At 36.6% G+C, this 23,220-nt stretch overlaps 1 protein-coding gene across 8 annotated transcripts in view; it reads right to left on the reverse strand.

The window, feature by feature from the left end:
- Window positions 1–23,220, reverse strand: part of LOC145279885 (ketohexokinase-like) — a 376,201-nt gene that overhangs the window by 247,246 nt on the left and 105,735 nt on the right. For 6 of the 8 annotated variants that reach the window (XM_080131353.1, XM_080131355.1, XM_080131351.1 and 3 more), the window contains exon 2: window positions 3,228–3,324. The exons of 1 other annotated variant lie outside the window; for it this stretch is intronic. In XM_080131353.1, the coding sequence (XP_079987479.1) occupies window positions 3,228–3,319 (92 nt within the window). In that variant the 5' untranslated portion in view covers window positions 3,320–3,324. Of the gene's footprint in view, window positions 1–1,949; window positions 2,051–3,227; window positions 3,325–23,220 lie in introns of those variants that run through there. One more of the 8 variants, XM_080131358.1, reaches the window with a different exon arrangement.

Consider the following 23,220-nt stretch of genomic DNA (forward strand, 5'->3'; position numbering starts at 1 on the left):
TTCGAAATCATCAAATCGTGTTAATTGATTGCAACGTTCATTCTACCAGAAATAAAATAGAGCACAGTTCCGTATTTACAAAAAATATTTTAATTTTATTTAATATATTTTTAGAATTTGCGATGTTAATTTATTTTAATAAGAGAAAAACATTCCTCGATTCTAAAGATGGATTGTCTGAAAATTTCAAATAAATTGGTAATGTAGAAATATGGTTTTATTGATAATGAACGAATGAACCAAGAATTACATTTTTATATATATAGATATTAGTTTTTTATTCACATGAATGAAATCTATATAATACTAAAACTCAGTTGCTTATTTGTTTGCACATGCAATGTTTTTGATGGTGCAAATAAGATGATAACTCGTGAGAAGAGGGAGGTATATGAAACAAAGGAAAGATTTAGTAGAGAGAGTAATAGTAGTGTAGTGGAAAATTGAGTGTGACTGCAGTCACGGAGGTGGGCTGCATGTGCGAACTCGAAACCCGAGACGAGAATGCGACAAATCATCAGGTTCGATCGTGCATTAATTTGCATAAATAAGATAATATAAGGCCGGGACTTAAGATGTTGGAGAGTCGAGCCGTTGAGTTCTCAAGAACCAGAGGGAACCTGGTTAGAGCGGAGAGTGTCGCTGAGAATCGAGTCCAGGTTTTTTTTTTCGATTAGAAGTAGTTTAAGAGGAGAGTAAAGGGATGATGTAATGACATAATAACCAGCGTCTAAAAAGCAATGTAAGGATGAAGATGTTTGTTGAGCTTCTGGAAAGAATAGTTGTTCTATACAGCTTAATATCACATATGTACATGGCTGTGTTGCAGAAAAACAGGTTGTTTTTGATTCATCTATTATATAAAAGGCAAAATGGGTGCAAACATTTGTGTATGTCTGCAAAAGGCTTTTTTCATTGGCCTTCTTGCGTCAGTTACATTTATGGAGAACTCATTATACTTCCTAGAACGTAATATATTCGATTTGCGAACGGACATCGTCTCTATCTTTATTTTGATCGAGTTTTAAAAAATTCCCTTGTCTCGAGTATTTCTTTGTCTTTCTCGTATAAATAAAGTGAAACTAATCGAAGCAAAGCGATCCACCTGGCCTTCTGGACCGAGACGTTTTGAAGGCAATTAGGTTTGATCAATGTGAGGAAAACCATTCATATCAGACAATTGCTATTCATTTCAACACTGCCAGAGTTTCCCCCTTTTTGGGAAGAGCTGGTTTTCCCAATATTATAGGGAAACAAATACATCAGAAAGTAGACAGCTTAACTGGCCTACAGCCAGAGTTAAGTGTGTGATTTTTAACTCATTCACTCAACTATCTGCTATGGCATTAATGGTTAGCGAAAAAGATCTCCCTCTCTAGCTTTTTTTTTTGTCACCTGGGCAGAAGTTAATTAACAACTCTTTTTTTCACCTTCTTTTCCTCCTTTGCGGTACAAGTTCCAGCCTCCCCCCCCCCCCACATTAAAAACCACCTTTGTGGGAGGATGGGAGGTTTAAAAGCATTTAAAAACAACACCATTTCTGCAAGTCATCTTTTTGATTGGTATCGCTAAATTTGAACACTTTACACTTCCGGTCACATCATGGCGTAGCGGTAAGTTGTCAGGTTTTCTTTCACTTTCTTTTCCGCCTTCGTATCGCAGGTTCGAGCCTGCCTATACCACTTTTTTTTTCTTTGCTCAACACACACCTACAAACACTCGGGAATGCCGGGCACCCCCACTAGTTTAAAATAATTTAAAGATTATTTTGTAACCGACTTTAAAAAGTGAATGTGATTATAAGAATGTAAAACACAGGATCCATTGCATAATGGATAAAGTACTTGGCAAAATTCAATTGTAAAGTTACACTCTTTTGGAAATTGAAAGGTCAATCATTAATACAGGCAAAATTCAAAATAGAATTGTGGAATACTTAAGACTTTTACCCAGGCTTGGTTGATGGAATGAGACCATGTTATCCCCATAGATTTGAATAAAGGGTTCCATTCAATATTCCATGCAGATTCCTGAGTTTGACAAACCACACCTGAAGAAAGTCAGAGGCTACATTGACTGTAACATTTTGAAAATAACATTGTTCTCATCTTGAGATGAGAACAGTAATTCGAACAATCCAAATAATGCAAATAATTCGGGTTTGTTTTACAATTCACAAAGATTTGAAAAAGTGGTAAAAAAATCAAATATATAACAAATACATGCTACCAAAGTCAAGATAAATTATTCTTCTACCTAGCTGAATGGGTTTTTTACTGTTTTTACTCAATGTAAAAACATTTATTGTCAACCGATTATATGAGCACAAGAAAAAATGGCAGCATAACAAATACATTGCAAACATTTTTCCTTGTGCTCGTGTAACCGGTTGATATTACTTGCTTTTCGAGCAGAATAAATGTTTTACATTAAGAAAAAACACTAAAAATCTATCTAGCTAGGTAGAAGAGTAACTTATCTTACCTTTGATAGTATTCATTTGTTATACATTTGATTTTTGACCACTTTTTTGAATAACTGTGAATTGTAAAACAAACCCAATAATTCTTATGTGCTTATGTTTTTTTTATTCACGTTTCAAGATCACATATTTTCTGATATTTCACAAGCTCACTCATGGTTCAACAAGTTAACTGTCTCCAAATTTCATGCCTAATCATCTGTTTCTGAATTTATCAATTTTTTTGCAATTGAAGACATCCATGCTTTTACAGTGTTAAATCTAAACAGAAAATATGCTTCACATGACCAGCATAACCAATTAAACCTTAAGATGTTGGGCAAATGTAGAGCTTTTGGCAAATCCTTTGGATTTGGTCAGATTTCACATCCCAGATCCATTCAAATGAACCTTTTTATTTTTAAATATGATTTGTTTTAATGCAAAAGTTAGTAAGTCAGAGTAGTATGAAGTAATGTAAGTGAAAGGTTTACATAGAAAAGTCTGGTAGTTTTGAATGAGAAATTTGTGTTAATATATATAGCTATAATACAAATGTAGAATAACAAATGAAGAAATCACCTTAAAAATAATTAAGTAATGGTAAGTAAAAAAAAATTAAGAGTTCTTACACTGCAACATATTGTTGATGCCATTTGTGTGTGACAGCTTCACTGGAACATGGTGATATGGAAGGGCAAGTAAATATTATTATCATGTGACTTATCCCACTTGTTAAGTTTTTTCTTTTTCTTTTTTTGCTTACCTAGTGTCAGTGTCCTCCTCTGGGAATTGTTGGCAGACATTGATGATATCCACACAGACAAGCCCAACAAGCAGAATTTCAGGATCACTCATAATTACTGAAGGGAAAAAAGATATGAAAAATTAGAGTCAATTATTCGTGAAAAAAATTAAGTTTGAGTAAATTATAACAAGTGACCCAAATGTCATCTAGTGTGATTCATATATTTCTAATCACATTGATTTATTTTTTTAATTTTATTTTTACACATTTTTACTATTTTTTCTAGTACAACAAAACGTATTTTGTATTGAACAAAGTATAAAAGAAAAAGTTTATGCAATTAATATACTAGTATATATTTGGAAACTCATTTAAAGAAAAAGAAGAATTATATTTATGTGCACACAAAAATAGAAAAAAAATGTATTGTAGGTTCTGTTTTGAATTAGAATTATTGAGATATGCAGCTATAGAGATCAGGGAAAGTCATATTTAAAAGCTATGAGATCAAACTAAGTTCACAGAAAAGCCAAGAGATGTGAGAATGCATAGCTCAAATTGCTATCAACAACATAAAGAGATAAAGTAAGTGATTGATAAGGAGATAGAGACAGTGGAATAGCAATTGTTTTTGCCGCCCGGGGGGGGGGTCGTAAATATGCCCCCTCCCCTGCTGGCATTTGATAACCTGTTAACTTTCCAAATTCCAAAAAGCCATCAAATATTTATTTTCATGGAACTACAACCAAGGGTCTAATTGTAGACTGTTGCTATTAGTCCCAGACTTCCATCTTATTACAGTACTCCTATACATATACAGTCATCATCAAAGAAAACCAAAGATTTTTTCAAAACAAAATTATTCAAATTATTTTAAAATATTTGTTAAATTACCTGGCTACATAAATAACTAAAGAAAGACTGGATACGCTAACAAAGAAAACCAAATATTTTTCAAAACAAAAACATATAATTCAAATTATAAAAAAATTGTTAAATTAACTGCCTACACAAACAAATATAATAATAAATTTAAATGAGAACATTTGAAAACCTAAAATGTTATGAAATGATAAAATCATTTTTATTTACTTTTTTTTTTGTTGTTAAAGTGTGAATTTTCGCCAAAAACATGGTATATCTAGCAGAACATCTGGCGTCACCCGCGATTGAATTAGAAAAGTTAAAGTATAAACTAGCAGAACGCCAGGCACTTCTCTGGATTGAATGAGGCATGTGGAAATATATACTAGCAGAACGCCTGCTGTTGCCCGGGATTGAATGAGACAGGTAGAAATATATACTAGCAGAAAACCCAGCATCACCTGGGATTGAATGATTTAAATGAAAATATATACTAGCAGAAGACCCAGCATCACTTGGGATTGAATGAGGTAGTTGGAAATATATACTAGCAGAAGAACCAACGTCACCTGAGATTTAATGAGATAAGTGGAAATATAGAGTGGCAGAAGACCTGGCATCACACGGGATTGAATGAGATAGGTCGAAATATATACTAGCAAAAGACCCAATGTCACCTGCGATTTAATGAGATAGGTGGAAATATAGAGTGGCAAGACTTGGCGTTTCCCAGTATTGAATGAAATACATGGAAAAGACCTGTCCGGGATTGAGTCCGATGGGTAGAAATATATACTAGCAGATGACCCGACATTCCCGGGATTGAATGTGATAGGTTTAAATATATACTAACAGAAGTACCCAGCGTCGCCTGGGATTGAATAATATATGTCAAAATTTATACCAATAGAAAAGACCGGTGTCATCCGGGATTGAATAAGTTAGGTGGTAATGTATAATAGCAGAAGACCTGCATCGTGCGCGATTGAATGAAATAGGTTGAAATATATACTAGCAAAAGACTAGGCATCACCCAGGATTTACATGGAATTATATATTAGCAGTGTACTGGTGTGCCGTCTTCCTCCGGCCATCCACTGCGCTCTCTGGGTTGTGGATGGGGGCACCCCTTCTACTTATGTAAAGTAGGTAGAGGGAAGCTTTGCATAACCAATAAGAAGCTGTGGACAATGAGGAACAACCATGAAAAATGCCCCCCAAAATGGATTCAAACTTGATGGCAGTTGCTCAGGATGAAAAGGGCCTCTCAACCTGTTTACACACCAGGCAGGAAGAGGAAAGCAATGGTACAAACCTTCTTGCGTCAGAAGGTGGTGCCACAGTCACCCCAGAGGTCACACAAGGATAGCCACCAGTCCATGACCAAGATGGACCAAGCGTCCCTCCTCTATCTCGCTTGACAGACTCCAAAAGAAACAGAATGGGGCTTAAAACCCAGTCATTGTCTGTCAAACAGAAGGTTCTCCTGCACTGCTACCACTACTCAAGGGTTGAGAAATGGGGGACACAGAGCAGAAGAGATACTTATTGAAAGAGTAAGAGCCTCTAACCTTCCAGCGGAGAAAGAGGAGACATCATTACCTGCCATCGCTCATCTCACAGATGGGAAGATATATCCCATAAGAGGAATTAGATCTTATTAGACGTGAGCACTATAAGGTAAAGGATGAGGCGACCAAATGAAGACAGGAGGTGGTATGGGAAAGGGAGGAGAGGTGGACACTGATATGGGCAACAGAATATGCAAAACTAAAGCATCAAAGACAAAAGGACAGAACAGCAACCTGGAGGGGGGGGGGATCTTTTTTCAGTTTTATCCTGGAAAAGCCAACATCCCTTCAGCTAGGATAACAACACAGCAATATAACAACCTGAAATTGTTCACAAGAGAACTAGACTACATGTCTTCAAAAATAATAGCTCTTTTGGAAAACTCAATAAAAATTCTCACAATAGACCAACCCATCAGAACCCATTCAACTGTCCCAGCACATGCCCAGCTCTCCTGGACTCCTGTGCCTCTGGAGTCTCTGGTTGACATAACACCTGTCTTCACAAACTCTCTGCTAGGAACCCCACAAACACGACCCAGGAATCTACATCACCTAACAGGACACCATCACCTGAATCACAACCATAATCATCTACACCACCGCCACCATCAGTTGTACTCCCAGAAGCAAATGATGAACAGTTAGCTTTGGAGGAGGAGCTCAGCAACACAGTTGAGGAGGTGAGGTATATGAGAATGAAGGACAGATCATGTTTGTCCAAGATCCAAGCTGCTGGAAGAGCTAAGACTGTTATAGCCAAAGTTAACATCGCTCTCAAGAGGCTAATACCAACAAGAGTAACGCTCACAGAACTCAACTAGATCACATATGTATCTGGGTTCTACATTGACAGAAAAAATAACTCCTGAAGTTCAACCACAATCATCGAATAGGGCCCAGAGTCTCCAGATACACACACCTCACTGGAAGGCCAAGTTGCAAAAACAACTGAACCTTTGCAGGAAGAAACTAAGCCAAATAAAACAGTTCCTTGCAGATCCCTCAGTACAGGGTCAACTTAATACCACCATCAGAAAACTTTGTACCAAATACCACCATCAGAAAACTTTGTACCAAATACCACCATCAGAAAACTTTGTACCAAATACATCAGAACATTGAGGGATTGAAGAATACAGCTAGAGAGTTGGAGGGAAAAATATCAGCACTTGGCCAGAGGATTAAAAACTCGGAGAACAAGATCAATTCCCAGATTCAAATCAGGCAGTTTTAAACCAACCAAAGAACTTTTTACAGGCAGCTTCTAAGGGACACCATTACTGTAGATAGTGCACCTGCAGAAGAAGACCTGGAAAACTACTGGAGTCTTCTATATATATAAAAGCGAAAATGTATGTATGTATGTATGTACGCTTTTCCTCGATGTCCACAAAAGGCTTCTTTCAGAGAAGTGCTTGCTCGGTTCATAACTTCTTAAAACTTTATATCATCTATAAATTGTAATATCTCAGAGTTACCCACGGAGCTCGCCTGTCTATTTAATTTTATTGACTTTCAAATGTTAATTATTCGACATTTCCCGCATCGGCACGCGTTACATTCGGTTTTCAGTATAAAAAAAAGCGAAACTCGACTCTAATCACAGGCCAAAAGCCAGTTGTCTCAAGAGAGCTAAGTAACGTTTGTTCAATGTCGACTTCGTCATATCAGACTGTAGCTTTCATTTCACTCCTCCTAATAAACAGGGAGCGGGTTTTTAAAAACAAACAAACTGATTTATTCACCTCATTCAAAACTGTCCCACGCAAAATGCTAACTGCTGAATACCTATTGCCGTTACGTCAATCAAAAACGTGCACCTGTTTTTTTCTAAACACTTTACTATTTTCCAACTGCGTGTCGTGAAGGCTTCGTTTTTTTTTTTCACGGGCACCTGTTTTTTTTTCACATTTTCGGGGTTTTTTCACATACCCTGAAAAACATCCGGGCAACGCCGGGTACCCTTCGCTAGTCTATTTGAAACAAAAGACAAATACAATTAAGAGACTCGGTGGATTGAAGATATTATTAGGCTCAACGACACCAAGCCTCAGATTCCAGAACCAATTATAACTCCTGGTACAGTCACAAGAAAACTGGCACAATTCTCCAACCACAAAGCACCTGGCATCAACAATGTCCAAAACTTTTGGCTGAAACAATTGACTGCACTCCATCGCCACTACAGTGATTGCTTCAGTAAGATGCTAAGAGGTGAAGAAACAACACCACCCTGGCTGACAGAGGGGGACACTAGCCTCATACCTAAGACCAAAGAGACACAACACCCAAATAAATTGTTGTGTCTGTATCAATAACAACACGAACGCAGAAAGTAAAGGTAAAACAAATATATTAAGACAAAAATAAAATACATATTTACAAAGGTGCAGTTGTACTGCAGTTGGAAGATTGTCCGGCAGAGGGCGTGTTAAAGTCTTTCATGGAGCAACCAGCACATGCGTCTTGCCTATCCGGCGTTCGAACACAGCTCCCCGGTCTTGCTGACTTAATACCTTTATCTATATCTTTTCACCCACATATGCTAATTAGTGGGCGTCTCCACCACACCCCCCTCCCAAGATTTGAAGTCATGTAGATTTCAATATCTTTTCCTTTTGGGGTTCATTATCATTGGGTCTATAGCCTTTCTTTTCCTTCCCGATTTCCTCAGTTCGGACATGGTTTGTGGTGGTTCAATATTAAACGTTTCGTATACTATATCAATTGGATCTTCCTGTTCCTCAGGTTTGTCATGTTCATTGTCCTTCCTATGACGTTTTCTCGATTGATTTTGGTGTCTTTTGTGTATCCCTTTTGGACCTTTTATCATGTAGACCAAGTCACCGATATGTTTATCTACCGTACCCGACTCCCAATATGACATATTATTTTTAAAACATTTAAAATATACCTGATCACTAGGTTTAAACCTTTTACGTGATGTGTGTGTTGTTTTATATACGACTGCTTGCTTTGGTATTAATTTATCAAATGGTGATTTTATTTTTCTTGCAAACATTAATTCTGCTGGCGATAATTTTGACGGTGTATTTGGGTTCTCAGTTATCCTGTATATTTGCAGGATCTGTTGTAATGCTTTATCCGTTGGTGTCCCTATCGATTTGCTAAGGGCACGCTTTATCGTATCTACGAACCTTTCCGCTAATCCATTTGATCAAGTATGGAACGGTGGTGTAGTTATATGGTTTACCTGAAACAATTCACAAAAATCTTTGAAAACACTTGAAGTAAATTGTGTTTCGTTATCTGTGACTACAATGTCTGGTACCCTAAAACGGGCAAATATTTCATGCAGAAAACTTATTGTGTTATCTGTCGTTGGGCTTTTGACCCGCTTTACTTCCAGCCATCTGGAAAAACTATCTACTATGATTAGGTAGTATTGTCCCTTGATCGGTCCAGCAAAGTCTAGATGAATGCGTGACTATGGACGGTCAGTTTTTTTCCAAGGTTTATGAACTATCGGTGGTGCCTTAGCGGCTAACGCACAACCGTTACATTTGTTTACTGTTAATGCAATATCCACATCCATATTACGCCAGTAAACATAACTCCTCATAAGTGTCTTCATCCTATTTATACCCGGGTGTCCTGTATGAAAATCACGTAAGATTTTTTTCTGCAACGTTTTCGGTACAACCACTCTTTCACTATATAATAATACCTCATTGCATAAGGAAAATATACTTAGTGTTTTTCTGTCATTTTCCCTTAATTTTTTCTTTATGTCTTTGATGACATCATCATTTTCAGCCTCCCTTTTTATATCGGTAAGCGTGACTGGTAATTCTCTTATTATATTCGCCACCATGTTTTTTTTTTCATAATTGGAACGTATAGCTGCAATTACTGACTCTTCAAAGGTTTCATCCCTTTTTTTTTTTTTTTTTTTTTTTTTTTTACACAGTGGTCACCACTTATCAAGCCACTCAGGGATAAGGGTTATTGCAAGTACATTACGTTAGTGTGGAGATTTGATGAAGTGTTTACTTAAGGGGGCGGTTCATTTTCATGTTGAGGCTTTGGGATTTGTGGAATAGGTCGGCATACTTGGTTAGAGCAGTACAGAGAGGGAAAGTAAGAGAGAAAAAGACAGGAAATTTTTTTTTTTTTTTTGCAGCACATGAAAAGGTAAAGCTGTAACAATTACCCACTAGTATGGCATTGAGAGGCCCCACCAGAGACTACTGCATGGTTCAGATCCACTTACCAAATGGCAATACAGCAGTTCCAGTACTTTGCGCCTCCTTAGTGGTTAATCCAAGGTTCGGGTCCCTGACTATCAGGCGGATAACGTCAGCGCAGACAAAACGTTTACCTCCAGCACCCTTACTAGTGACATGGCCACAAGGACAGACATAGAGACAGAAAAATTTCCGACATCTCAGACTACTGTTCACCAAGTACTACCGACCTTTAAGCAGCTTTTTCTTCACCCTTTGTCAGAAAAATCACTCATTGAATGAGGACTGAGGGACAAAAAAGGAGAAGCGAGAGTTACTGGAGCTGCCGATAACACATCCACTGTATTATCTACTCTCCATTAAAAAAGAAAAAGGGGGGGGGAGGGGAATGGGTACGAGTGACTTTTCGGTATAAGCCTTGACAATCCATCCACATGACCTATTTTTCCCGAACGTAGATGTTTTATTTGAAAATCATAATCTAGCAAGATCGTACCCCAATGGAGTAACTGATTTGCCGTATATACTGATAAGTCCTTTTTTGAGCCGAAAATAGTCACTAGGGGCTTGTGGTCTGTTTCCAGTATAAAATGTCTTCCGTACAGATAACGGTTGAATTTCGTCACCGCGAAAATAATCCTTAATTCTTCCTTTTCTATTTGGGAGTAAGCCTTCTCTGACGGAATTAGGGTCCTTGAAGCGTGCGCTATAGGTTTCTTCATTCCATCTGGCATGATATGCTGTATACATGCTCCTATACCATACGAGCTCGCGTCACTCGCAACAATTATTTGTAATTTTGGGTCGTAATAAGTTAAGGATAAATCTGACGTTAAAGTCTTTTTAATTTCCTCAAATGAGTCTTGACATTCTTTTGTCCATATCCATGGTGTTTCTTTCTTTAATAATTCATTCAGCGGAGCTCTTAGGTCGTGCATGCCTTTGATAAATACTTGGTAGTAGTTCGCGAGGCCTAAGAAGATCTGTAAAGTCGTCACGTTATGTGGTGCTGGCATGTTCCTAATTGCTATCGCTCTTTCTGGATCGGGGCGTCGACCATCTTTACTTATTATTTGTCCTAAATACTTGATTTCGTCTAGACAAAACTCAGATTTGTTTTCTTTCACCTTGAATCTGTACTCGTTTATTCTTGTGAACACTTGTTTTAAATGCTCTATATGTTCACTTATGGACGCGCTCCTTATGATTATGTCATCCAGGTATGCACAAGCACAATCTAAACCGTTCAACATTGTGTCCATCGCTTGCTAGAATATCGCCGGCATGACTTTTATCCCTAACGGTAATCGGTTATACTTGAATAATCCTTTGTGTGTGTTAATGGATAAAATCTTTGAGCATTTTTCTTCTATCGGAATTTGCAAATAGGCATCGGACAAATCTACTTTTGAAAAAATTTTCCCACCATTTAGTTTGGCAAAAATCTCTTCTGGGCTTGGTAAAGGGTAATGGTGATCTTGTAGCATACTATTTAACCCGGTTGAAAAATCTCCGCAGACTCGAATTTGTTCCGATTTCTTCTTTACGTACACCGTAGGTGCTGCCCAAACGCTAGTTTCGATTTTCGATAAAATGCCTGTTCTTTCAAGTCTGTCTAATTCGCTATCTATTTTGTCTAATCCAGTGAACGGCACGTTCCATTTTTTCTTAAATACTGGTGTTGTATCCTTTTTTAGCTCGAACGAAGCTTTAAATTTATTACATCTTCCCAGTCCCATAGTAAATATTTCTGGGAATTCGTTCTTTAGTTCATTTCTAATATTTTCTGACGTTGTGGTGCAGCTGGTCATTTTTTTTTACAAAAAGCGTTCATCGGTTCATCCCAAAGGTTGAATTTTTCAATAAAATCTGTTCCCAATAAATTCTCGCTTTCTTTAATTACGAAGATTTTCAATTTCTTCGTTATGCCATTTAAATTAATGGGCAGGCCGACTTCTCCTTCGAATTTGTCTCCTGTCACCGTTCTAGCACCCTTACTTGACTTTTTCAGAGTCGGTTTATCCAGTTTTTTTCCAAGTGCTAACGTTTATTACCGCCAAATCTGCTCCAGAATCAAGTTGAAATTTTATTTATTTGCCGAAAATATTAACCAACACATATTTTCATAAATTGTCTTTCTCTTTGTCGTTTGTTCTCATTTGGTGTACTCTATATTTTGTTTTGCAACAAATACTCTTATGTCCGACTTTGTCGCAATTGAAGCATCTGATATTTTTGTAAGGACAATCCTTTCCCCAATGTTTTTCATCACATCTTCCGCAATTATTACTTGGTCCCGCTTTTCTATAGTTCCTTTGACTTGAATCGTAATTTCGTTTTCTGTAATTAGAGTTTGAGTATTTATAACTCGCGTAATCTTTTGGATTTTGACGAGTCTCACACTTTCTTTGCCTTGCGTTTATGCCAGATTTTTTAATCTTCCTTATGTACGACACTCCTGCTTCTTCTATATCTATGGAGTCTTGTTTTAGTGATACTGCCCTTTGACAGTCTTCTGCTAACTTTTGCAGTGTCAGACCTTGTTCTGTCTCTAATTTTGAGAGAACGCGTCTTCGGATCTCTGAATTTTTTATAGAAACTAGCCCCTGTGCAAAAATTAAACATTTGAAGTCGTCCACCGTAAGTTCCGATAATTTAAAATTGTCGCAGTGTTTATTCACTACTGATGCATATGTCAGGCAGTCCTGCTCCTCTGTTTTCTTAAGGTTCATACACGACCATCTCTATCTATATGGTGTAAAAAAGAGACATGTTCGGTCCGAATAACTTCTTAAGAAGTTTTACGGTCTCAACGAAGTCTAACTGATTCGTTCTCTTTGGCAATATGAAATCAACAAATTTGCAATGTTCACTGGTACCAAGCTTTCGAAGTAATAAACTTACTTTCTTTGCATTTGACCAGCTTTCGCAATCTGTTTCGAAAATATCTTCATACCTCTTAAAGTATACCTCAAAAGTTTTATCCTCTTCTGGTAGGTACGTGAACACATCTATGCTATTCACAATTATTGCGTTGGAAAAAGTCGTATTGCGTTCCTGTGCAGAATTAGTCGTTAATCTTTCCAACAAATCTTTTTGACCAAGTTGCATTTACTCTATACATTTAAGAAGCCATTCATTCTGTCTTTCTTCTCTTTCTTGTAGTTCTTTTTTCTGTAATTCGTCTCTTTCTTGTTGACGCATTTGCATTTCCGCGAATAACTTGATAAGATCCTCCATTTTGTTTTTCAAATTAGTAAATCAGTCACTTTTACGATTTCCTTTCTTTAATAACCACAACAACCAATTCCTTTTGTTATGTTATTAATTACGTACAAGAAAGAAAAAAAAATCCCTTCTTAGCACACTGAGAAAAAAAAAATCACTTTTTCTTTCAAAAAGCAAAACACTTTTCTTTTTTTTTTTTTCTGTGTGCACTTTGCAGAAAAGGTTACTGCAACTTTCAAGTTTTTTTTTTCTCGTAGGCACTTTGAAATAAAGTGCTTGCTGTTTTATTTTATTTATTTATTTTTTTACAAGTGTCCCGGGTTTTGAATTTCCTTTTCAAGTAGTCACAAAAAAAATCTTGGTGACAATTTCGTAGTTGCTGCGTTTTAAACATTGAATTTCCGAGTGAATTTTTTTTTCAATCTTTGACGAGTAAGTATTTCCCGAATACCACTGTTGAGTTTGATAGTGTATTTTCTCACGCGTAAATCTTTTTTCGAAATCACGTCGCCACTGTTGTGTCTGCATCAATAACAAAACGAATGCAGAAAGTAAAGGTAAAACAAATATATTAAGACAAAAATAAAATACATATTTACAAAGGTGCAGTTGTACTGCAGTTGGAAGATTGTCCGGCAGAGGGCGTGTTAAAGTCTTTCATGGAGCAACCAGCACATGCGTCTTGCCTATCCGGCGTTCGAACACAGCTCCCCGGTCTTGCTGACTTAATACCTTTATTTATATCTTTTCACCCACTTATGCTAATTAGTGGGCGTCTCCACAACATAAATACAGGCCAATATGCTGCTAACAACTACCTATAAACTTTTCACTGGTCTGGTAGCCGATGATATATATGACCACCTACCTTCTGGGACCTACCTTGAAAAAGAGCAGACGGGGTGTACCAAAGACCAGCTATTTATCAACAAGACTAGCTTTGGAGGAGGCAAAGAAACCTTGGCATGGATCGATAACCAGAAGGCATTTGACAGCATATCACACTCATGGTTACTTCGGTGCCTTGAGTTATCCACCTGGTAATTAGACAAACACTGGCAGCTCACCTTCAGATGTGGAAAACCACAATATCCTTAAGTCACAATGGAGGAAAGACCATCTTCCCTAAAGTAAAAATCAAGAGGGGAATATTCTAAGGTGACAACTTATCTTCCTTACTCTTCTGTATGGCAATAGACCCACTCAGCAGGCCACAAAAATACATCAATCGGCTAGATGTCAAGACATGGAAGTTACTAATGCTTCATAAAATAATCTATAGAAATCAGTGTCTACCAAGACTGTATTTGCCCAGGGAAGAAGGAGGACTGGGGCTCTCGGAGAACAACCATTAGCATAGGGAAACTATAGTGAGCACAGGCCAGTATCTGAGAACCTCCCAGAACCACACTCTCTCAATAGTACATCAACCAACATCAAGAGACAAGAGCCAGCAGAACAACATCAGTCACCCAGCTGGCCAAGCATTTTGGTCAAGGCTGTCTCACAGATAAGGATGAAACACCAAAAAATTCTGCAACAGAAATAGCAAGAAAGAGCCAGCAGAAATATACTGAGACCTTCCAAAGATGAACCTTAAAGAGTGGGACCAACATCAGCATGCAACGTATTTTCTGGGGAACTGTCTCAGAAATACATAGACAAAGAAGGTTCCTTGAAATGGCTCAAGAGGGGAGCCCTCCACCACGATGAGGAAAGAGTTATAATGGCTGCTCAAGATCAGGGATTGATGATCAACACATTCAAGAAGATGGCAGGTATCAATAATGACAACAAATGCAGGTTCTGCCATACAGAATTGGAAAGTGTGAGTCATCTGGTATCAAGTTGCAAGGTTCTTTTGGGGGACGGCTACTATACAGCGAGACATGACGGAGTATATAAGTACCTCCACTGAAGCATCAGTAAAAAATTAAACATCCAGTGCAGCAGCAAGTCCTGGGAACATCAACCTGAAAGAACAGTTGGAAATGACTTATGTACTATGTATTACGACCATGTAATCCCCACAGCCACCTACCTTGAAAATGCTGCTGTGAGACCTGACATAATTATATGGAATAAGTCAGAGAGAGTTGCAACCTCTATTGAAGTGAGTGTTCCTAATGATGGAGGTCTGAACAGAGTTGAAAGGGAGAAACAGACCAAATGTCAAGGTCTCATGTATGATATGAAAAGAAACTGGAATCTTAGGGATATATCAATCATACTAGTTATTATAGGTGCTACGGGACTTATGAAGAAAAACCTGAAGTCTTACCTAACTAATATTCCTGGTGAACCAAGTGCAAAGGAAATCCAGACAATTGTACTGAAGGGAACAACGAGGATACTAAAAAGAGCTCTCGGGTGGTTTCAATAAAAAGAAGAGCAATATTGGCAGCTGGTTTAGCTGCCCCATACCGAGCGCTACAATCTTCAAAAGATGAAAATTTAAAAAAAAACAAAAAAAAAACAGAAGACCAAACGCTGTCTGGGATTGAGTCTGATAGGTAGAAATATATACTATGACCTTGCGTTGCCCAGGATTGAACGAGATAGATTTAAATATATACTAGCAGATGTACCTAGCATCGGCTGGGATTGAATGATATAGGTCGAAATATATACCAGCAGAAGAGCAGGATTGAATGAAATAAGTGGAAATATATACTAGCAGAAGACTCAGCATCGCCCATGAATGAGATATGTTGAAATATATACTAGCAGAAGATCCAGCTTTGCCTGGAATTGAATTAGATAGTTGGAAATATATACTAGCAGAAGACCCAGCATCACCCAGGATTAAAAAAGATAGGTGGAAATATATAGTAGCAGAAGATGCGGTATCACCTGAGATTGAATTAGATAGATGGAAATATATTCTAGAAACGGCATGACCCGGGATTTAAATAGATAAATGGAAATATATACTAGCAGAAGATCCGACGTTGTCTGGGATTGAATGAGATGGGTTGAAATATATACTAGCAGAAGACCCAACATCACCCAGGATTGAAGGAAATATTTCGTGGCAGAAGAGCTCAGGGTTAAATGAGGGTAGTAGGATATAAAGTCAGCCCTGGAAATGACAAACATTTTTTTATCTCCAAATTACTTTATTTTCTTATATTTTAATAGTATTTTTGTGGGGGGGGGGGAGGGTATGAAATCAGTCCCGGAAATGGCTGAAACAGTTTATGATCTCAAAATTACTTTAATTTATATATATTGTTGGTGTTCTGTGAAGGTGGAGCAGGCCAGTTTCTGTAGGGAGTGATCCATATTTTTCTTGATTTTCAATGTTATCATCTGAGAATGACGTCATGGTTGTAGTAGTGGGTAAAAAGAAGCATTATTGTGTTGCTTTTAAACGTGCTCTGGAGTTCTCTAAGGCTTACCAAACCTTCTCTTTTGGGGTGGGGCTGGAGGGAGTAATGTCTGTTTTGAGGTCAGAAAGATCTCCCACAATGTCATATTCCAAAAATATAGAATACCTGTGGAATCATATTACAGAAATTTCATCATTTCTCTTACTATTATGTTATTGTTAGTGGGGAGGGAAGAGCTACATTACTATTGAAATTCCTGGTAAAGTAAAAGTTGCCAAATCACCAGTCATATCAATGCATTTAATGTAATTATTTGGAAAACCTGCAGAGTTATGTCCAAGAAATGATATCATTTCACTAAAAATGTTGGTATCGGTAGTTGAGAAGGAAAGAAGACAGTAACGTAGAATTTTATAGTAAACTTCTCAACGTCTTTGTGTATTTATTTGTAGAACCTACTGGGTAATCTTCTGAAAATGACGTCTTTTTTATAAAAAATTTTGGAGTCGGTAGTGGGGAAAGAAAATGAAACACAGTAATGTGGAATTTTATAATGAAGCAAGGGTTGTCTAATCACTAACTGTGTCAATGTATTAATTAATTTGAAAATCCTGCTAAGACATCTTCCAAAAATGACATAATTTTTCTTAAAATTATAGTGCCGATAGTGAGGAAGGAAAGAAACCCAGTAATGTTGAAATTTATAGTGAAGCAAGGGTTGCCTAATCGTTAACGAAGACAATGTATTTATGTACTAATTTGGAAATCCTAATGATCCATCTTCTAAAAATGATTTCAATTTTCTTAAAATTATGGTGGTCTTGATGGGAATAGAAATTATTTCAATACTTGTACAATACTTGTCAAGAGTATGATAAATTGTTTCATGTGTGTATTTACATTACCCGTCTGAAGGAAGGTAATATTATTTTAAATATGTGTTGTACATTACCAATCCTAGTGATGGTAAAAGTCTTTAATACATGTGATGTAAATTACTTATCCTAGGGAAGATACAATTATTTCATACATGTGCAATACCCGTCCTAGAGTAGGTAAAATATTCTTTTGCTCAAGATAGCAAATGATACATAGGTATCAAAAATTTCTCTATCCTAAGAATAATAGGTATGTGCAGAAGTAACTTCATTTTTCTCATTGCTTTATATGGTCCCGAGCAACGCCGGGTAGCCCTGCTAGTCTATCTATCTATCTATCTATATATATATACACGTTTTTTTATATCTGCAAAAGGCTTTTTTGAAGGGAGGGAGTTCTCAAGAGGGTTACTATTAGGGAGAAGTTTTTATATACTCCCTAGATTATAATATTTATGATTTGCGAACGGACGTTGTCTCTACATTTATTTTGATCAATTTTTATAAAATTCCCTCTATTCCATCCTTTCGCATGTTTGTTCGTCTTTTTTGTATAAAAGCGAAACTAATTGGAGTGAAGTAGGCCGCCTGGCTTTCTGGCTGGGACCTTCAGAAACGCAATTAGCTTTGATCAATGTTGGAGAAACCCTTCATATCAAACAATTGCTATTCATTTGGAGAGCTCTCCTTCTAGGCGGGGAGCTGGTTTTCCCAACATTGTGGGGAAGCAAAAAATGGTCTGGAGCCAACCTACATTTCTGCGCCTGCATGATTCTTCACTTCAAGTCAACTTTTTGATTGACATCATTTAATTTGAACGCCTTTCACTTTCTATGGCTTCATATTTTCATGTTTTCTTTAACTTTCTTTTCTGCCTTTGCATCACGGGTTTGAGCTTGCCTGCCTACTACTACTTTTTTTTTTCAAACAAACACCTGGGTAATGCCGGGCACTCATGCTAGTCTATCATATAAAAGCGAAAATGTGTGTGTTTGTGTGTGTGCATTTTTTTTGTATGTCTGGCAAAGGCTTTTTTCCGGGGGGGGGGACGCTCGGGATAGAGGGGGTCACTTATTCTTACAACTTTTTATATACTCCCTAGATTATAATATCTGATTTACGAAAGGAAGTCGTCTCTATCTTTTACTTGAGCGACTTTTATTTTATAAAATTCATGCTATCCTGTGGTCCCGCCTGTTTGTTTGTGGTTTTTGTTATAAAGCGAAACTAAATCGAAAGCAAAGCTAGATTCTCAGTCCTTCATGACGAAATGTCCAGAAAGCAATAAGCTTTGATCAATAGGGGGAAACCCCCTAATATCAGACAATTGCTATTCATTTAGACACTCCCCTTTTTATGGAGAGCTGGTTTTCCCCAACATCTTGAGAAAACAAATACGCTGAAAGCGTAAAGCTTAACTGGCTCTACGTAATTTCATTTCTCTATGGTGTGATGTTTGACCAAGAAAACCAGACGTTTTTAAGCATTTAATTTCAACCATTCTCATTTCTCTGCTCTCTTAGCATCGCGGTAAGATGTCAGGCTTTCTTTTCCGCCTTTACCTCAGGCTTCAGGTTCGAGCCTACCTGCCTACCAAAACTTTTTTTTTCTTTTACACCTCCAAACAACCGGGTAACCCCACTAGTCTCTCTCTCTCTCTCTCTCTCTATATATATATATATATATATATAAAAGGCAAAATGTGTGTTAGTGTGTTCACATTTTTTGTATGTCTGGCTAAAGCTTTCGGAGGAGGAGCAATCAGCAGGGTCACTGTTTCTTATACTCACTAGATTATAATTTCTATGATTTATGAAACGAGGTCACATTTATTTTTTATTTGAGCGACTTTTACACACTATTTTCACAGTATTTCTTATTCTCCGTGTGTTTGTTTAGCTTTTCCATATATAAAAGAAACTGAATCCGTATACAAACGAATCTATCTGGCACTCATGCCGGGATGTCCAGAAAAGCAATGAGCATTGATCAAAGCTCATTGCTTTTCTGGACATCCCGGCATGAGTGCCAGAGAGATTCGTTTGTATACGGATTCAGTTTCTCTTTGAGCTTTGATCAATGCTGGCAAAACCCGTCATATCAGACAATTACTATTCATTTGGTCATTCCCCTTTTTATGGGGAGCTGGTTTTCCCGAACATCTTGGGCTTGAAGCCAAAAGTTAAGTGCAGGATTTCATTTCCCTATGGCATGATGCTTGACTTCATTCAATTTACGCACCTGTCACTTAACTTGTTTAATTTCAACCATTTTCTCTGCCCTCTTAGTGTTGTGGAAGGATGTCAGGCTTTTTTTTTTTTCGCCTTTGTCTCAAGGCTTCGGGTTTGAGCCTACCTGCCTCTCAAAACATTTTTTCTTTTACACTAGTAATACACATTAAAACATGAAACGGCTTAAAATATTTCAATATCTATAGAAAGAGTTTGATGAGCTAAGAAAGAATCTTTTTAAATTTTTTACATCCAATTAAAATCAAGTAAGTTATGACTATTTTTGTGCCTCGCACGTTTGGATATTTTCCTTCTTTAAGACCATATGTGTTTTGTCACATTTTTTACACTACTTTTTCAGTAAAAATGCAATATCTTTGGTAAAATATGATTAAGCAATGAAATTTACCATATAAGTGTATTTTTGTGCTAGGAATTAGAATATGCTACTGAAAATCTCCAAAAATGAATGGTTTCCAAATAATCTGCAGTAAATGCACATAAATATGCTGCAATTCCTTAAAAATGCCATGTATTCATTAAAAGAAAAGAAGTTAGAGAACACAAAGTTGAATTGTAATGCATTTTATGTATAAAAAACTAAAATCGAAATCTAAGATTGTTTAAAAATGAATATATTGCAATATTTCTTTGGTATCACCTCTCCAAAATAGGCGATTTTACCTTTGTAGGCAATTACATGTGAATACCTTAAAAAACTTTAATGAAAGATAAACAAGTATTATTTTAGAATTTAATGTAAAGTGATTCCCCAATTTTCAGCCATTCTAGCATTTTAGGGCAGTTAACCAATTTTTTTTTCTATCGGAGATAAATCCTGTGCGCCTTTTCTTTTTTTAATTTTTCTAAAGATGATTATGTGTGGTTTTAAGAGGGTCTTTGTGCAATTATGACAGGGTGGGGAAGTTGCCACTCTGACTTTGTGTTAATGATAGAGCTAAGGAAAATTATGTGTGAACACTCTGAAGACATGATAGAAACAAAATAAAAATAATTTTAGAATTTAGAGTGGGGGTTAATTTCACATAAATTTAATGTAAAATAATTCACCATTTCCAGACCATTCTAATGACTAACTTATTTTTGTTATGGGTGATAAATGGTACACTTTTCTTTAAGGAAGGATGTTTTTTTTTTAGACACTTATATGTAGCTTACTGTTATACCAGCCTTCCTTGAACAGAGGAATTTACACCGATTAGCACTATAAATAGCGCTAGTAATTCCAACACCGATGAGAGAGATGCGACTCCACTTCAACTGCTAGCTGAGTGCCCAGCAGATATACACGCTTTCCTATCTTTGTACATTATTGTTAATACACTTGTTCCTTAACCGAACCTCGACTTGGTTGTTCTTATTTTCACTGTTGTTCCACGACACAACAGATTGACGACAAGGAATCGAAACGACCGTCACTGCAGAGAATCACCAAAAGTGATTGGAATAAAGATTCGTAAAATCTTTACGGCAGAACACCTTCGTCATTTCAACAGATATTTGGATATGCTAGGATTAACAGTGAATTAATTACTACAATAGTAATTTGGCAACGGAAAAAAACTTGCTACCAAAATCTACAGCGAAAAACACAAATGTTGTCAATTATTTAATAATTGAACACACTTACCAAGTATATATATTATTCCTTAATTGAAATTCATTTTTGAGATGAGCATTATATATATTAATGTATTCTTATTTCGGACTATTATTCTTGGCTTTATTAGTTTGTTGTTTTCAACTGTTGGCCGAAACATCGTGAAAAACAACAACCAATAAAGATGAAAACAACAAACTAATAAAGATGAGAATAATAGTCCAAAATAAAAATGAATTAATACACTTACCAAGTGTTTTAGAAAGGGGGAAAGGGTTAATTTTTCTTCACCAGAAGCCATTTTTCCTACAGTAAGAATTTTCTTCTGCAAAGTTGAATGTCCAAAACGAACTAGCAAATACCATGTAAGCTTATCGTTATTTCGATAACATCTGGGATTTGAAAAAAACAAAAAAAAACACGCTTGACTTTGTCAAGAGAAAAAGAGACAGACTGTGAAAAATAATTATTCGTGTACGTCATTTGTGCTTAGCAAACACGTAAATAATCAAGTCATTTTTTGCAAAAGGCAAAGAGGGTAAAAAAAAAAAAACAACTAAAATTTTCCCATATGAATCCATCAGATTTTATTTCTGCTACGTAAAAACACATGCAAATAAAAAAAATGTTAAACAAATGTTATTTCCTTGGATTGTTTCTAGTAAGACTAGAAAGATAACGTTCAACAAATTAAGTTACAAAAGGACTGCTAAACTGTTGTTCTTCAAACAAAAGAATTGGGAAAGAAAACTTGGTTGACTTTTTTTTTTTTACTAAGGAATATTTATTTAATTCAAGCGTAAATTGTAAACTGATTCGTATGATGGATGCGAAATTCCAAGATTCACTGTTGGAATTGTTCCAATTCCAGGCAGAGCAAAATCTCGCATTGCAAAAGCAGCAAATTCAACAACAAGTAGAAAGAGAACAGAGATTTAAACAAGCATTTGAAGAAAAAATGCTTCAATAACAGAAACGCTTCGAGGAAATATTGATGAAAACACAGGAGGAACAAAGAAAAATTCTGGAGGCGACACAGTTAACTAAAGCGGACGATAATCATAACGCATTTTCTCAAACAGCTGTGTGGGTTGCTATTGAAAATTTAAATTATAATCTAGAAGACAATGTTACTTTCGTCCAGTACTATAGACGATATGAGGATATTTTTATATCGGATTGTAGTACCTGGTCAGATGCGAAAAAAGTTAGGCTTTTGCTAAGAAAATTGGGAACAGCCGAGCATACAAAGTTTGTGAATTTTATTCTCCCAAAAAAGACCAGTGAGTTGAGCTTCCAAGAAACAGTTATGCTACTTACAAAACTGTTTTCTGCAAAAACGTCTCTTTTTCATAGGCGATATAAATGTATGAATGTTACTAGAAGAGAGGAAGATGACTACACTACTTATGCAAGTATAGTGAACAAGCATTGCGATGATTTTAAACTGGAGGAATTATCATCAGATAATTTTAAATACTTAATATTTGTGCAAAGGCTGGTCTTAAATAAAGACGCTGAAAGCAGGCGTCGTGTTTTAAATAAACTCGAAAACGAACTGAATTTAAAACTACAAAACTTAGCGGAAGACTGTAAACGGTTTATTGCGTTGAAACAAGACAGTCAAGACACAGAGGAAAGCGAAGTGTCGCATATTAAAAAGATTCTTCAAAAGAAAAATTCGACTTCAAAAAATAACCAGAGAAAGAAACAGGGAAAAGATCCATCTGGACCATGTTGGAGGTGTGGAAATAAACATTGGTACAAATTCCTACAAATTCAAACAATGTGACAACTGCCACCAGAAAAGGCATAAAGAAAAAAATCTGGTAGAAAGACATCCATTAAACTTACGAAAATTGAACCTGAGGAACAAAATATCCGGAAACATGTACAGGTCAAAATGTTTAAAGAAAGTAAGGCTACAGCTTGAGAGTGGGTCTGACATTTCCATTATTAATGTACAGACATGGAAGAGGCTTGGGAGACCCACTATAATTAAATCACATAAAACGGCAAGAAGTGCGAGTGGCAAAAAAATTACCTTTAAAGGAGAATTATTGATGAATATTTTT

This window comes from Euprymna scolopes, chromosome 7, assembly GCF_053919585.1.
Source record: "Euprymna scolopes isolate OS-2025 chromosome 7, ASM5391958v1, whole genome shotgun sequence".
NCBI lineage: Eukaryota > Metazoa > Mollusca > Cephalopoda > Sepiida > Sepiolidae > Euprymna > Euprymna scolopes.